Source organism: Lichenostomus cassidix, chromosome 11, assembly GCF_008360975.1.
Source record: "Lichenostomus cassidix isolate B80296 chromosome 11, HeHo_3.0, whole genome shotgun sequence".
NCBI classification, from domain to species: Eukaryota; Metazoa; Chordata; class Aves; order Passeriformes; family Meliphagidae; genus Lichenostomus; species Lichenostomus cassidix.
Genome location: NC_139492.1, coordinates 1,554,884 through 1,569,544, shown reverse-complemented (window position 1 = coordinate 1,569,544; position 14,661 = coordinate 1,554,884). Strand labels below are relative to the sequence as shown.

Here is a 14,661-nt window from a genome sequence, read left to right as displayed (position 1 = left end):
GAAAGGAATATTTGACACACTTTGAGCAAATGGAGCCAATTTTGGAACAGAAATAGTTGTGCAGCTGGGACCAAAGGCAGCTTTGCCTGAATTTTCAAGATTTTTTTAAAGACAAAAGGCTGCTCAGTGAGAAGCACTAATACATCCCTGCTTCTTGCCTGAGCTGCAAGTCAAACAATCTTATCTGCGGGTTAGGAGTTAATTTTTTGCTTTTATAGCTGGTTTTGAATCAGGAGGAAACTGGCTTAGTTTTAAGGCCCAAAAAAAGTCAAGTTTGTGATGAGGGAGGGGTGAAACCTGGGGCTTTCTGCTTGATTTCAAATACTTCCTTGTGGTTATTTTTCTCAGCTTTTTGTGATATTTGTCTTTGTGTTTAATTAAAGGAGAGCAGAAAGTAATAAAAAAAACCCCAATGTACAAAACCCCCATGCAACCCCTAAAAAACACCTCCAAAATTTGTGATTTGCAGGTAAAAACTACCTCAAAAAAACCCAAAAACCCTGTAGGATTCCAGAGATTGGGAAAAAACTGATTTGCAGATTATTCTAAGACAACAATTCAAACTGGAATTAAACTGATTGTTTTGTTCCATCATTAAATAGTTTTCCATTTAATTTCCACCTCTCAATTTTTTTTTTCCTGCTGCTGATTTTACCTTTGGACATCTTGGCTTTGTTTTGGGGCATTTCCATGCCAGGTTAGGATTGATGCCAACTCAATCTTCGTTGGTTTGGGGGAATCTTGGAATAACAGCCCTTGGAGATTGGCTGGGCTGGGGTTCTCCCCAAAATAATTTGGAATAGGAAGTGATGGAGGAATTAAACGTGGGGAGAGGCAGCAGGGAGGATGCAAAACCTGTGATCAAAGTGAAACCTGTTGTTCCCTGAATCCAAGGAAAAACACCCCAAAATCCCCACCCTGCCTGGGTTTTGTGAACCTTTCTCTTGGGCCATCATTTATTGTGTTTCTTATCATTTCTGCTGATGGAAATTAATAGGAAATTATTACAACTGCTGGATGCTCTGGAGTTTTATAAGAGCTTTAATAGCTGCTGTGGAGGTCAATGTTTTATATTCCTCACCATCAGAACATATTTGTTTCCTCCCATCCCTCCAAAGGTCTCCATGTCAAACACAAAAAGCCATTTGCTTCACTTAAATACCTTTTTTTTTTTTGGGTGCTGCTTATTTGCAAGAAATCAGAAAACAAATTTCCTGACTCCCTGTGCCCCTGGCAGCTTTTATATTTCTGGTGGCCTCTGCAGCCTGACCTCTGTGTTCACACAAAGTCACTTCTCAGGCACTTGGGCAATTAAAATCCCTGCTCTGAGCTGCCTCTGAAAGCCAATAACGATTTGTGCAGGAATTTATGAGCTCAGCATCAGGCTTGATGTGCTCAATAAGATGATTTGCTTCAGATCCATCCTGGGGAGCTGCTCAGAGCTGTTGTCTCCAGGAGGAAACTTCTGCCTTTTCATTTGGGTTTGACCTTGCCAGGGAAATCAGAACTTTGCTGGAGAGCAGCAACCAACTTCAGATGTGCAGAGGAGCTGAGAAGAAGCTCAAAGTGTGGATTTTCTGCTGCTCTGGGCCCTGCTGATGTTGAGATCATCTTGTGTTTATCAATTAACTGAAGTCAGCAGGGCTTGAGGAGAGTACAGCTAGTCCTAAAATGCAGCTTAAGGCGCTTCTGGGAGTGGTTTGAATTTATTTCTTGGTTTTAACTCCTCTGCAGACAGGATTTGCTGGAGTGGGACTTTAATCTTGAGAGTTTGCTGCAGATTCTGTTCATTACCAAAAGGTTTGGGGTTCAGGTGCTGGGAAAGCTCAATTTGCTTTACTTGAGGCAGTGTTTGGTGTGTCTGTGTGGCTCTTGGGTGGGAAATCACCTTCCCTCTGCAAAAGCAGCAGGAGAAACTGGGGAAAGTCTCAGGAAAAGGTGAGGTAGCAGCTTAATAAAAGATTAATAAACTCTGATTTCATGATGGATTGCTGGGTGTGTTTAAAGGAGCAACCAGAGTCTGACATTTGTCAAATTTCTGCTCCAAGGGTCTTAGAAATATCAGGTAAAACTCTGATCATTTATGCCATGTTTTTGTGGCTGCACAAAATGAACTTGCAGGGATGTCATACCTGGGAGCAGCTGGAGTGAAACGTGGGACATATTAAAATGAAGATGATTTGTAGCTCAGTGGGTTTTCTTTAGGGTTTTTAATGCACAAGAGCTTTTGTGTAGATGAGAACCAATCACCTGCCTAGGAAGGGACAGCTCAGCCAGTTCCGGGTCAGTTCTATGATTTATGGGGTTTTTGTTTCTGGACTAAAATAAATAAATGTATGGGCTGGCTTTTTTTTTCTGCCTTTTTTTTTCTGCCTTTTTTCTGTGCTTTGCACCTTGCCTTTTTCTGTTGTATTTATTGGACTTATATTCAGCAGACATGGGATTTTTAACTTCTCCCAAGCACATGTTTAGACATCTTCCAGCAAAATTCTCCATACAGACAGTTAGGAAGTGGATCTGCTGCCTTGAAGGAATTTTGGGTCTTTACTGAGGGTTCTGCCCCACTCAGGTGAGAAGCTGTGGCTGTCCCTGGATCCCTGGAAGTGTCCAAGGCCAGGTTGGAGCAGCCTGGAATAGTGGAAGGTGTCCCTGCCATGGCAGGGGTGGAACAGGATCTTTATGATCTCTTCCAACCCAAACTGGTTTGGGATTTTGTGAAATCCCAACCTCAAGGTCCATCATTCTATGTGAAGAGTAGCACGCTCTAATCAGAGACAATACTGTCTCAGTCATTTCTTTGTGTTTAAAATTTCTGTTTCCCTCTTGGAGGATCTATGAGAAACCATATTGAATCCATGGAATCCCAGATTTGGGTTGGAGGAGACCTCAAAGCTCCTCTCATTCCAAACCTCCACCATGGGCAGGGATGCCACTCATTAAATTGTGTTCCTCAGGGCCTCTCAGGAATTCAAACAACTTGCTCTAGCAAGGCAGAGCACAGAGCAGGTTATCAGGGTGAACCTTCCCCAATTTCCCAGTTTGCTCCCCATAACCAGAGCTCTTGTCTCCCCTCAGACTCTCGGGTACTGATGGACGTTTCCGACAGCCCGGAGCGAAACCCCTGCTCTCCTGAGGAAGAGGACAAGCAGCTCTCCGATGAGGAGGTCCTGAAGGAGAGCGGCTCCGAGCGGGAACTCGATGGGGAGGGTGGCCAGGGGAGCCTGCTGGGCGAGGAGGAGGATGCAGTCAGGGCCCTGAGCCGCGGGGAAGAGGAGAACCACTCGGATGAGGAGGATCGGCTGAGCGAGGCCAAATCGCAGGAATCCAACGAGCACAGCGTGGAGCTGAAGAGCCCTCGGCCCCGCAAGGGAGAGGAGGAAGACAGGACAAATGACCTGGAAGTGTCCTCTGTCACCAGGGAGCTGGATGAGCACGAGCTGGACTATGATGAGGAGGTTCCCGAGGAACCCAGTGCTGCTGCTGCGGAGGAGGATGGGGAGAAAGCTGCTGGGGAGGATGATGAGGAGGAGGAGAAAGGAGATGATGCCCCTGAAGATGAGAAAAAATCCAGCAGCAAAAGTGATGATGAGAAGGATGGGCAGGATCCCCTCAAGGAGAAGAAGAAAGAAGAAGATGATGGAGAAATTGATGATGGAGAAATCGATGTAAGTAGGAGGTGGGCAGAGCCCTGTGGGGGTTCAGAGTTCTCCCATTGCAATTCCTTCCTCCTCCTGATGGGAATATCTGTGTCCCCAGTGTGCAAGGAACACCCTTTTCCCTGGAGGTAAGGCTACAGCATGGAGGATCTCGGGGTTTGGGGCCTCTGGTGCCACGTGCTGAACCAAAACTTAGTGCCAGAGCCATCCCAAATGAGCTCTGTTCCCTCTCAGTATGGCAATGCTCCAGTGCTTTAACAAACTGCTCTGCCTCAGCTCCTGGAGGCCTTGGGAATGATGCTGACAGCAAATCCCATGGATTAGGTGTCCAGGGGCTGTTCAGATCAATGGGCTGGTGCTGGAGGGTGGCTGTGGTTCTCACACCATCAGCTGTGTGTGGGAAACCCTCATCCTGGTTTGTGGGGCTCCAGCAGCATCTGGGTGTGTGGAAGAGGAAGGGGAGGTGCTGGGATTTCTGGAAAATGCCCAAGGCTGGTTTGGGGATGGGGTGAGGGATGTGCAGTGTTTCACAGCCCTGAACAAGCACAGCTCTTCAGAAAAAGGCAAAACGGGGTTTAATTGCAGTGGGGATTAGGGAAAATCTCATCTTTATCCATGTTTGTGTTCAGTAGGGAGCTCTGCAGAGCAGCAGCTGTTTCATGCAGCTTAATAGCAGTTTCCCTCTTTTTTTCGTGGAGAAAACACAGGAAAATAATTCCAGCAAAAACCTCCTGTGGTTTGGTCTGGAATTGACTCCCAACAGTGGGAGTGCAAAGCACTGCAAAGGGAAATTGCAGGTCCAGAGCACCTGGGCTGAGTCCCCATTCCAAAATTCCACCTGCACAGCTGGGCTGGGCTGTGGGAGTATCCAGGGAACAGGCAAGGAAGCACTGGAGTGTGGATAGGATCACTGGTGGGGCTCCTCAGCTGAGATGGGGAGATGTTGTGTCCTTCCAGGCCCCATTCCTGTGGATCTGACCTGGCCACAGGAGCTTCCTCCTCCTCCCTTTTTATTAAAGAATCATATTTGGTATCTTTTTTTACTCTTCATAACTCTTTGACAAGTTTAATTGCTTAAAAAAAAAAATGCTGTAATTTGTCTTCCTCGTGCCCATCCTGGCAGGTGATTTTGTTCAACACGTGTTTTCCAAAGGTTTTGTGTATTTCTGATTCACTTAGAAGGAATTCCAGCACGTTATGGGGTGAAAAAAAAAATTCCTGGAGTCCTGACTCCATGCCTGCTCCTTGATTAAAATATGAATGCTCTCCTTTGGAGCCTGAGGCATTCTTGGGAGCTCTCCTTACAAAGCACAAGATGAATCTGTACCCTGGTTTTCATACATTAACTCATAACAGCATTCCCAGCTGCCTGATTCCAAGGAGACCTCACAGAAATAAATACTTCCCCTTTTGTTCCAGACTTCACACAGCTCTTTTGAAAGCAGCAGAGTGGAGCTGGTTCTCCATTCAGGCAGCACTGAAAGCCAACCCCAGCTTTGGGGAAAAACTTCAATCTCTGCATTTTCTTCTGCTTTCAGGCTGCTGGTGTGGAGGGAGGGGAATATTAATGCAAATTTTAATTGGAATATAAGTGTAGGCTTTTAAATCCTTGCTGTTGAGGGGAGCTCTCCCTGTCTGGCTCAGGAATGCAGCAGGAGAGGCTCCTAACCCACCTCTCTCTCTGCTTTGTTTGTCTACAGCCAAGTGGTGGCTTTTTCCTTTTTCCCAGCTGCTCAGTGGATCAAAGGAGGGAATTTTCCTCATCTTTTCCACACAGAAAGCTGCTGTTGCCAGGCAGAGGAAAGGCCCATCCAGATGCTCCCTCACGTTTCACGTGCTGAAAATAGGGAAATGGAGGCAGAGAGAGGGAAAAACCAGGATGTCTTTTAGGATAAAATCCTGGTTTCCTGGCCAGATACCTCTGACACCTCTCTGGTCATTTGTGCCTTTGCCTTCTGCATCCCCAGATGGATGAACTCCTTTCAGTTCCATTTGGCTTTCCAGGTGCAGCTAACAAAGCCATGGAAAGGTTTTGTGGTTGTTTTGGTTTTTTGGTTTTTTTCTGGAGAACAAAAGCAAATGCTGGTACTTGAAAGTTCCATTAACATCCTTCTGGAAGTGTTTCCTGGCTGTTATTTCTTAATCTTGGGGCAACCTCCTGCTCCCAGAATGTATTCCTTTCAGTCTCTGGGGAGGATGCAGAGCTTTGTTTGAGCTGGTTCACCACTCCTGTGTGGAGCTGAGGAGTAGAAGGGAAGGTGTTGCTGGAGAAGACTAGAAAGAAATATGTTGGAATTATCCTGAAAAGTTCATGTGTGAGATTGTCCCTAGAGAGGGACTTTGGACAAGGGTATGGAGTGATAGAAGGAGGTGGAATGGCTTTAAATCAGCAGGATTAGGGGGGATATTGGGAAGGAATTCCTCCTGCCCAGAGAAGCTGTGGCTGCCCCTGGATCCCTGGCAGTGTCCAAGGCCAGGCTGGACAGGGCTTGGAGCAACCTGGGATGGAGGAAGGTGCTTTTACAGGTACCTTTGAAACACAAAACCTTCTGTATCTCCCTGTTGGGAGCAGCACACTGTGAAGGTGCTCTGAGGTTTTTGTTGTAACCTGATCTTGTTTTTCTCCTGTGGTTTTTGCCCCAGGGTGGTTCTCAGTGACTGATGTTTGAGCAGATTGGGAAATGTCAGGTCCTGCAGGGAATGCCCCACACAGAAATGTCAGCTTTGTTGTCTGTTCCAGGATGATGACTTGGAAGAGGGAGAAGTTAAAGACCCCAACGACAGGAAGGTGAGGCCACGGCCCACCTGCCGCTTCTTCATGAAAGGTAAGGACCCTCTGGGATGTGGGAGGGACCAAAGGTGCTGCAATTGCTCTTGTTTGGGTTTTTTTTTTCTCCCCATTAAGCTGCTGTTACATGATAAACTCTGCCCCAGGTGGCCTCAGCATCACCTTCCTGTTCCTTGCTGGCCAAAGATGAATTTTCATGGAGTCACTACACAAAAAGGGTTTTACCCTGAGCGTGGTGAGCCTGGAGGAAGCAAATAAAGGAAAACTTGCAGAGTTTTTTGGAATAAAACAGAGGTTGTGGCTGCCCCTGGATCCCTGGAAGAGTTCAAGGCCAGGCTGGATGAGGCTTGGAGCAACCTGGGATAGTGGAAGTGTCCTGTCCAAGGCAGGGGATGGAATGAGATGTGCTTTGAAATCCCAAACCATCCCATGATTCTATTCTTTTTGCAATTCTTCTCAGTAACACACTTCCCAAACTTCGTGCACAACAACTGTCTTAAACTATCCTGCAATTTTCTGTGTTCACTTTTTATACAACTTTCCTTATTTAACCTGATTACAGCTCTCATCCACTTCCTGCAGCTTCACTCACCTCACTCAATGTTTGTTCATTTATTTCCTTTTATTGCCAATCTCCCTCGAGACAACTGCTGAAAATGTGAAGTGAGCAGGAGGGTGGGGAGCAGGGTGGAGCCTCCATTCCCTGCCTCAGTGCAGCGTGGGGCTTTCCAGAGCTGTGGCACTCAGATATCCCACCCTTGCCTTCCTGCATGTGTTCCTGTGGCACAGCTGGAGCCTTTTCCCTGGCACGGAGGGGTTGGTGCCATGGGGGCACAGGGAGATCCCAGGGCAGGGAGAGCTGTTTGTTCTGAGGTTCTAACGTGAAGCACACCTCGGGCAGCTGGGAATGTTTGCCAGGGGCAGAGTTCAGGATCTGTGCTTGGATTCAGGGAATGGTGCTGCTGCTGGCACTGGGGAGGGGAAGTGCTGCTCACCTGGGCCCAGGAGGATATTTGGGATGTTGTCCTTGCTGTCCCTGAGGAGTTGTGTCAGGGGAAGGTGATCTCAGCCCCTGCACTTGGTGCTCAGGCACTGCCAGAGGGCAGGGATAGATGCATATTGGGATGAAATCCTGCCCTGGGAGGGTGGCCAGGCCCTAGCACAGGTTCCCAGAGAAGCTGTGGCTGCCCCTGGATCCCTGGAAGTGTCCAAGGCCAGGCTGGACAGGGCTTGGAGCAACCTGGGACAGCAAAAAGTTGGAACTGGGTGATCTTTAAGGCCCTTCCAACCCAAACCATTCCATGATTCTATTCCCTGCCTCACCACTGTGTGTTTGGGATGCACTCTGGTGCTTGCTTTGCTCTCAGGTTTTCTGGGAAATGCAAAGCTCCTAATTGGAAATGTTTGTCATGAACAAATGAGGCTTATTCCTGCATTTAATTAACAGTGTGTGTCCCTCCCTTCTCCCACCAGAGTAAGGCTCTTGTACATTCCTCCATCTGTGTCTGGATCTGTTTGTCCCCTCTGGCAGATGGAGGGTGACAAGTGTCTCCCCTTGTGTATAAAAACAGGTAAATCCCAACCCAGTCAGAGAGAGCAAAAATCAAACATCTCAAACAACCTTATTCCTTGACAGATTTTAAACGCTTTGGGGGTTTCTCATGGTTGTGGGGCTGAAGTGATGCTTGCTGATGGAAAGCAGGGATCTAACAGCAGTGTATTCCCACAGGGCACTGCACCTGGGGCATGAACTGTCGCTTTATCCACCCCGGAGTGAACGACAAAGGAAATTACTCCTTGATCTCCAAACCTGAGCCCTTCTCCCCCAACGGTGCCCCTCCCATCGGCCCTCACCCGCTGATGCCAGCCAACCCCTGGGTATGGAATCTTTCCTGTGCATTTATGGCTTCTGCAGCACCTTCCCCATCCCTGGAAGGGTTCCAGGTGGGCTTGGAGAACCTGGGCTAGTGGAAAGTGTTCCTCCCACTGGAACAAGATGAGCTTCAAAGGTCCTTCCAACCCAAACCACTCCATGATTTTGTAATTTTTTTCCTTTTTTTTTTTTTTTTGGCAAATACCTCAGCAAAATTAAATCCACGATTGTATTCGTGATTTTTATGTGGTGATCTTGGAGTTGCCAGTAGAGGGGGATAATTTTCCACAGTTTCCCAGCTTATATCCTGCTGAGGCATCTCTGGAGGATCTGAAGATCCTCTGTGGTAACTTTACAAAGCATGACTTTGTATTTAAAATTAACTCAAGTGTCTTCTCTCCTCACCTTTCCACCAGGGAGGACCAGTGGTTGATGAAATCTTACCTCCACCTCCTCCAGACCCTCCAACAGAAAGTGCCTGGGAGAGAGGACTCCGGCATGCTAAAGAGGTAAATTCCTTCCTCAGGGAGTCCCTGGCTGCCTCCAAAATCCACTGGAAAAGCTCCTTTTGGAGCATGAGTGTCTTGCTGTTTCTCTCTTCCTTTTGCCTTTTAACATATTAATTATGTGCTGTGCATCACAGCTGTTAGACAGCTAAGGGGAGCTCACATCCCAGTTTGGGGGGTTTCATTTTTAATTTTTCCATCATTAAAAAATACTGGGAATTTGTGGCCCTCAAGTCCAGCCCTCCACAAAGCAAAACCTTAACCTGATCCAAGTTCACTACCTGTTTCTCCAGTGGGGGGAAACTTCTGTTTCCTGCTGTTCTGAGCTGATGGAATAGGGAATTAATCAGGAAAAATCCATAATCCTAAGGGAGGAAGATGCTTTAGCTGAAAGGCTTCTCCCAAGTGCAGAATTTCTAATATTCCAATTTCTCCCTACCCCAGGAACTTCCCCTCCTCACTCTGTTTTCGTTCTGACAGGTATTAAAAAAAGCAACCATGAGAAAAGAGCAGGAGCCTGACTTTGAGGAGAAAAGATTCACTGTGACCATCGGAGAGGACGAGCGGGAATTCGACAAGGAGAACGAGTTTTTCCGCGACTGGAATTATCGCATCACCCGAGACGTCCGAGACCCAGCGTAAGAGGCACTCTGGGTTTGCTGCAGGGATAGCTGGGTGGGAACTCACTGCAGGGAGGCTGTCCTGGGTTAATTTGTTCCTCCAGACTGAGGGGATGCTCACCTCAAAACGTGGGAACAGCATCCATTAGGCAGGAAGTTAAAACCTTGAGGCGCCTCTGCTCGCTCCAGTTCAACCCCACCTCCCCTCCCAGTTTCCTTTAGCCCTTCCTGCCTTCAATCTCCTTGGAATTCTTCTCCCGCACACCTCTGCATTCTTCCAGCTTTTTCCCCTCTTTTTTCTCTCATCCCAGCCCTGAGGATTGAACAATATTCAAGCTGAGGCTGCAGAGTTGGAGCATATTGAGCTGCTTGGCCCCAGCTGGGGCTCCCTTTGCTCTGGGGCAGCAGCTGGTTTGAGCAAACACCTTAACTGGTGCCACATCACCTGGGCACTGGGCAGAAGCAAAGCTGCTACCTGGCCAGAACAAGCACCCTCAGTTTAAGTGTTCAGGTGATTGGTTTTTTTCAAGAGGTGAAATTTAAAATGTTGGAGACCTCAGCCCCAGCTCTGGGAAGTTGTTTAGTAGTTCTCAAGCCGAGAAAAGGAATGGGAAGAGAATTTTTGGGGAAGAGACTTGTATTCTGCAGGAATAGAGCTGGATCCATCTCTCCTTGCTGGTGCATCCTCTGTTATTCCTACATGGACAGATTATGGAAATATTTCCACTCCCAGAGGGTTTGCATGGCTTGGTTCTGTCTGTTTTAGAGTGGATGAATTACAAAAAAAACTCTGAAAAGGAGTAAATTAAGCTTTTGTTCAAAATTCTTTGATTCGCTCTGCAGTGCAATTCCTTTCCCTAATTTAAAAAAGAAAAAAAAAAAAACAAACCTGTCTTCAGTTCTGCAGCCCGAAAGAAAAGAAATTTTTAAAATATTCTTATTTTCCAGAGTTTAATTAGCTCTGGATGTTGGCCTTCTGTTCCTCTGAGAGGTACCTGGGGTTTATCCCCAATGTTCTGGAGGCTGTTCATACATTAACTTTATTTTATGACTGTCCTATAAAATCCACCAGCAGCATTTTGGGCCTCTGTGATGTAGGAGTTGTTAAGTACAGGCCTGGTTTTCATCTAGTCAAGAAAAAAATGTATTGCACACAGCCAGTGTTAAACAGAAGTCATCCAACAACTGGAATTCCTGAAAATTCCAGGATGTGCAAGCAGGCTGTGGCATTAAAATATCTTCATTGGGTGTGAAGGGAAAAGTTACGAAGCTCCTGCTGCTGTAAACTCTAGAAAATGTTGATTTTTCTCCCCCACACACATTTTATTGCCCAGTTGGACACTTTGCAGCCAACTGAGCCCTGGAAGTGCAGCTGGGATGTGGAAAATGCTTTCAGCACTGTCTTGTGACATGTGGAGTTGTCTCAATAGTTCATGAATCCCTTTTTCTTTTTTGAATAACTATAGGGAGGTGGACATCAAAGAAAACATTAACTATGGGTAAGCAGGTCTTTGATTCCAGTACTGTTGCAATTGTAAGAAAATATTCCTTTTCTTTTTATTTTTTTTCCATTGCATTTCCTCAAACTTCCGAGGCCACAGACCAACCACTGTCCCACCAGCTGGGCAGGTTGTTGGCTCAAGGGATATATTGGATTATTTTGGGGTGATACAAATTTATTTTCTAAGGATTTAAGCACTGAATTATCTAAATGCACAGCAGTGTTCCTCTTTGAAATTAAAAAAAAAATTCTACTGGTATTATAGGAAGGGAAAATTTGGGCTTGAGGCTGTGTGAAAAAATAGAGTATCCTTTCTGGCGTGGCTTGAGATTTTTCTCTGTCTCTTTGAACACCTGATGTCACTGAATCCAGGCTGGTTTTGGGTTGGCATCAGGAGTTTGTTGCTGCATCCCTAGTCAAGATTCCCTGATTCTCCTTCCCTTGGCTTACTGCTTCAGTCCAAAATAGAAATCTTAAATTATTAAAATGCACTGGAAGAAATGCAGATACCACTTGACTCACAGGGCAGCATCTAATCTTAGCCTGGTTTAGGTTATTTGGCACTTTTAAAATGCAAAAAGTGGCCCTTTATTCCTTTTTTTTTTTTTTTTTTGTTGGAAATCAGTCTCATTATGAATAATCTAGAATTTGGGAGCTTTTGCTTTATAATCCTAGCTCTGCCACCAACTCCTCTGTGGCCCTGGAAGTTTCCTATTCCCACCTCCCCATCTTTCCAGTGGATCTGATATTTGCACTCCAGGTGGTTGGATGTTGAGTTGGGGAATCAAAAGCATCAAACAATGTTAACAGAAATCAGGAGCTGGAGGAAACAGAATTAAGGAGGGTGGGGTTTCAATCCTTTTCCTCCCCAAAAATCCCTAGTTTTGCTTTGTGTGGGCCAGCAGCTGATTCCCACTGGAGAATATCAGCTGGAGAAGTGGTGCCTTCATTCCTTGGAAATTCCAGGTGTAGAGGCAGAGTTCCTGTCCTGCCCTGGTGGCTCTGGGATGAACCCATCATTCCAGGGGCAGGGAACTGGGACATCTCCATCCCTTCCACTCCTGAAGGTGTTTGGGGTGAGCTGTGGAGGTGTGGACAGAAATCCCAGCTCTCAATCAATGAGGCAAAACACGTCCTGCTCCCTTTGCAGCCCTTTGGAAGAAGCTCTCAAAAGCAATTCTGTGTTTTCACCGCATTGATCTGAAGGCTGAATTTTCGGTAGCTCTTTTTATGGTGTTTATCAAGAAAGGTTTGTGCTTTTCTCTGATAAGCCTCACTTTAAAAAGGCTGTCTGGTTGGGCTGTGTAGAAAATAAACCTCTCTGTACAGCCCTGCTCCATTGGACTTGGTTTTCCTGTCACAGTGACTGAGCTGACCTAGAACAATTAGTTTTTGTGGTGCCAAGGTGCCATTTCCCTCTCTAACATTCCCTGTTTTTCATTGTAGGCTTGATCCCTATTCAGATCCCTATTATGACTATGAAATAGAACGGTTCTGGCGTGGTGGGCAGTATGAGAATTTCAGGGTTCAGTACACAGACCCCGATCCCTACCGTAACTACAGAGTAAGTAAGGTAATCCCCCCTCCCTTCCCTGCTTCTCCTTCCCAGCTTTCTTCCAGGTTCTTCTGGGCTTGAAAAAGGACTTTTCCAATAGTTCATCTTGGCTTAGTTATGGCACAGAGCACACTGGATGGGAGGGGAGGGGAGGGTGTTCTGTTCCACCATCATGAGGGCAAAAACAGCACTTCAGGCTTGGGAATGAGGCTGGGAAGCTGCCTGATGGAAAAGGAGCTGGAGTGCTGGTTAATGGGCTGAAAAGGCCACTGGCACCTGGCTGGTGCAGCCCTGGTGTGGCCACAGGGATTGTCCCTGTGCTGGCACTGCTGAGGCCACACCTGCAATTCTGGTCAGGTTTGGGCTCCTCCAGGACAGACCTTGAGGGGCTGGAGTGTGTCCAGGGAAGGGATGGAGCTGGGAAAGGGCTGGAGAACTTCTGAGGGAGATGGAGGGGCTCAGCCTGGAGAAAAGGGGGATCAGGAGGGACATTCTCACTCTCCACAGCTCCTGACAGGAGGAGACAGCTGCGGGGGGGTCAGGCTCTGCACCCAGGGAACAGGGAACAGGATGAAAGGGAACAGCCTCAGGTTGCACCAGAAGATGATTAGATTATTAGGAAAATTATTTCATGGAAAGGTTGTAAAGCATTGGAACAGCTGCCCAGGAGAGCTGTGTAGTCCCCATCCCTGGAAGTGTTCAAAAAACCACATGGATGTGGTGCCTGGGGACATGGTCAGTGGTGACCATGGTGTGGTGCTGGGTGCTGGTTAGTGGTTCCTCCTGGTGCTCCTGGGCTGCTCCTTGGTGTTCAAGGCAGTTGAGCAGTGCTTGCAGCCACTTCTGCTGCCATTCTTGGACATCCTGGAGAGGGAGGAAACATTTCCAGGAAACAGCCTGGCTGAGGAGAGGTTTCCCTGTTAATTCTTGGGAAGGAAAGGATTGGATGTGGGGAGGTGTGCTGTGGGTACCAGCAGAGGCTCCAGCCTGTGCAGTGCTGGTGGAGCTGCACAGGGGGATTGAGGCACAGGAAAGGAGCAGTGGGATGGTGTTGCACCAAAAATAGATCTGGATGAAAACAAGGCTCTGAACCCTTTCCCTTCTCTTCCTTTTGCCCTCATGTAGACTTTGTGCCTCTGGAGCGGTGATCAAACCAGTCCTGCTCAGGGGGTGTTTTTCAGTACTTTCCGTCAAATCCTTTCAAAAGTAGCTTTTCCTTTGCTCTAAATTCTTGGTTTTTGTATAAGTAGTGCCCAGACAGGAGCCTGGGCCTCACTGTGGCCGCACATCACCAATTATTTTCATGCTGTTCATTTACAAAGTTAATTAGCCGGTTATAAAAACAATTAGCAACGAGAGGAAAGACCTGCAAACATCAATACATTTATTTAATAAGTTTAATAGTTTAATAAACCAAGTTAGCCTGAGTGTTGCCTTTGAAAACAACAGTTGTGTTGGATATGATGCTGTGTTTGTGCTTGCTGTGTGTATGTGATGTGTGTGGATTCACATTATTGATCTCCAGATTATTGATCTGCAGGTTATTGATCTGCAGATTACTGATCTCAATCCTTTGATGTGGGAGGGTGGATGTAACTCCTGCCAGTCCAACACTTGCAGCCCGCTTTACTGGCAGCCGTTCCCACAGCATCACAACGGTTTCTCCCTTCTTTTTTTCAAGGAAAGAGAGCGAGAGCGGGAGAGGGAAAGAGAGACCAGACAGCGGGAGCGGGAGCGGGAGAGGGAGCGCGAGCGGGAGCGGGAGCGGCGCCAGCGGGAGCGCGAGCGGGAACGGGAGCGGGAGCGCGACAAGGAGCGGCAGCGGCGGAAAGAAGAGTGGGAACGGGAGAGGGAGCGAGTGAAGAGGGACGAGAAGGACAGGCAGCACAGAGACCGTGACCGCGACAGGGACCGCGACAGGGACAGGGAGCGCGACAAGGACAAGGACAAGCCAAAGCCTCGCTCCCCGCTGCTCCCCAGGTAAGTGTTGGCTGGGACTGGGAGTTGCTGCGGCTCGTGGGAGTGAAGATCCTGCTGGTTGTGACTGAGTAGTAGTTAATGAGCTTTGTGGCCACTAAGTGGAGCTAAAACATCACAGCGAGGGTGACAGTGTGGCCCTGAAAGAGTGTCTGTCCTGTGGTGTGGAGATGTTCAGTTCGTTC

General features: G+C 47.4%; 1 protein-coding gene across 7 annotated transcripts in view; it reads left to right on the top strand.

Annotated features, from left to right (window-relative positions):
• ZC3H18 (zinc finger CCCH-type containing 18) overlaps nt 1-14,661 on the top strand; it is a 41,999-nt gene that overhangs the window by 3,024 nt on the left and 24,314 nt on the right. For 2 of the 7 annotated variants that reach the window (XM_085071337.1, XM_085071330.1), the window contains exons 3-10: nt 3,076-3,665; nt 6,397-6,481; nt 8,174-8,322; nt 8,734-8,826; nt 9,304-9,461; nt 10,910-10,942; nt 12,391-12,517; nt 14,181-14,479. In XM_085071337.1, the coding sequence (XP_084927463.1) occupies nt 3,090-3,665; nt 6,397-6,481; nt 8,174-8,322; nt 8,734-8,826; nt 9,304-9,461; nt 10,910-10,942; nt 12,391-12,517; nt 14,181-14,479 (1,520 nt within the window). In that variant the 5' untranslated portion in view covers nt 3,076-3,089. Of the gene's footprint in view, nt 1-2,205; nt 2,284-2,435; nt 2,570-3,075; nt 3,666-6,396; nt 6,482-8,173; nt 8,323-8,733; nt 8,827-9,303; nt 9,462-10,909; nt 10,943-12,390; nt 12,518-14,180; nt 14,480-14,661 lie in introns of all 7 variants that reach the window. The other 5 variants (XM_085071332.1, XM_085071333.1, XM_085071334.1 and 2 more) reach the window with 5 other exon arrangements.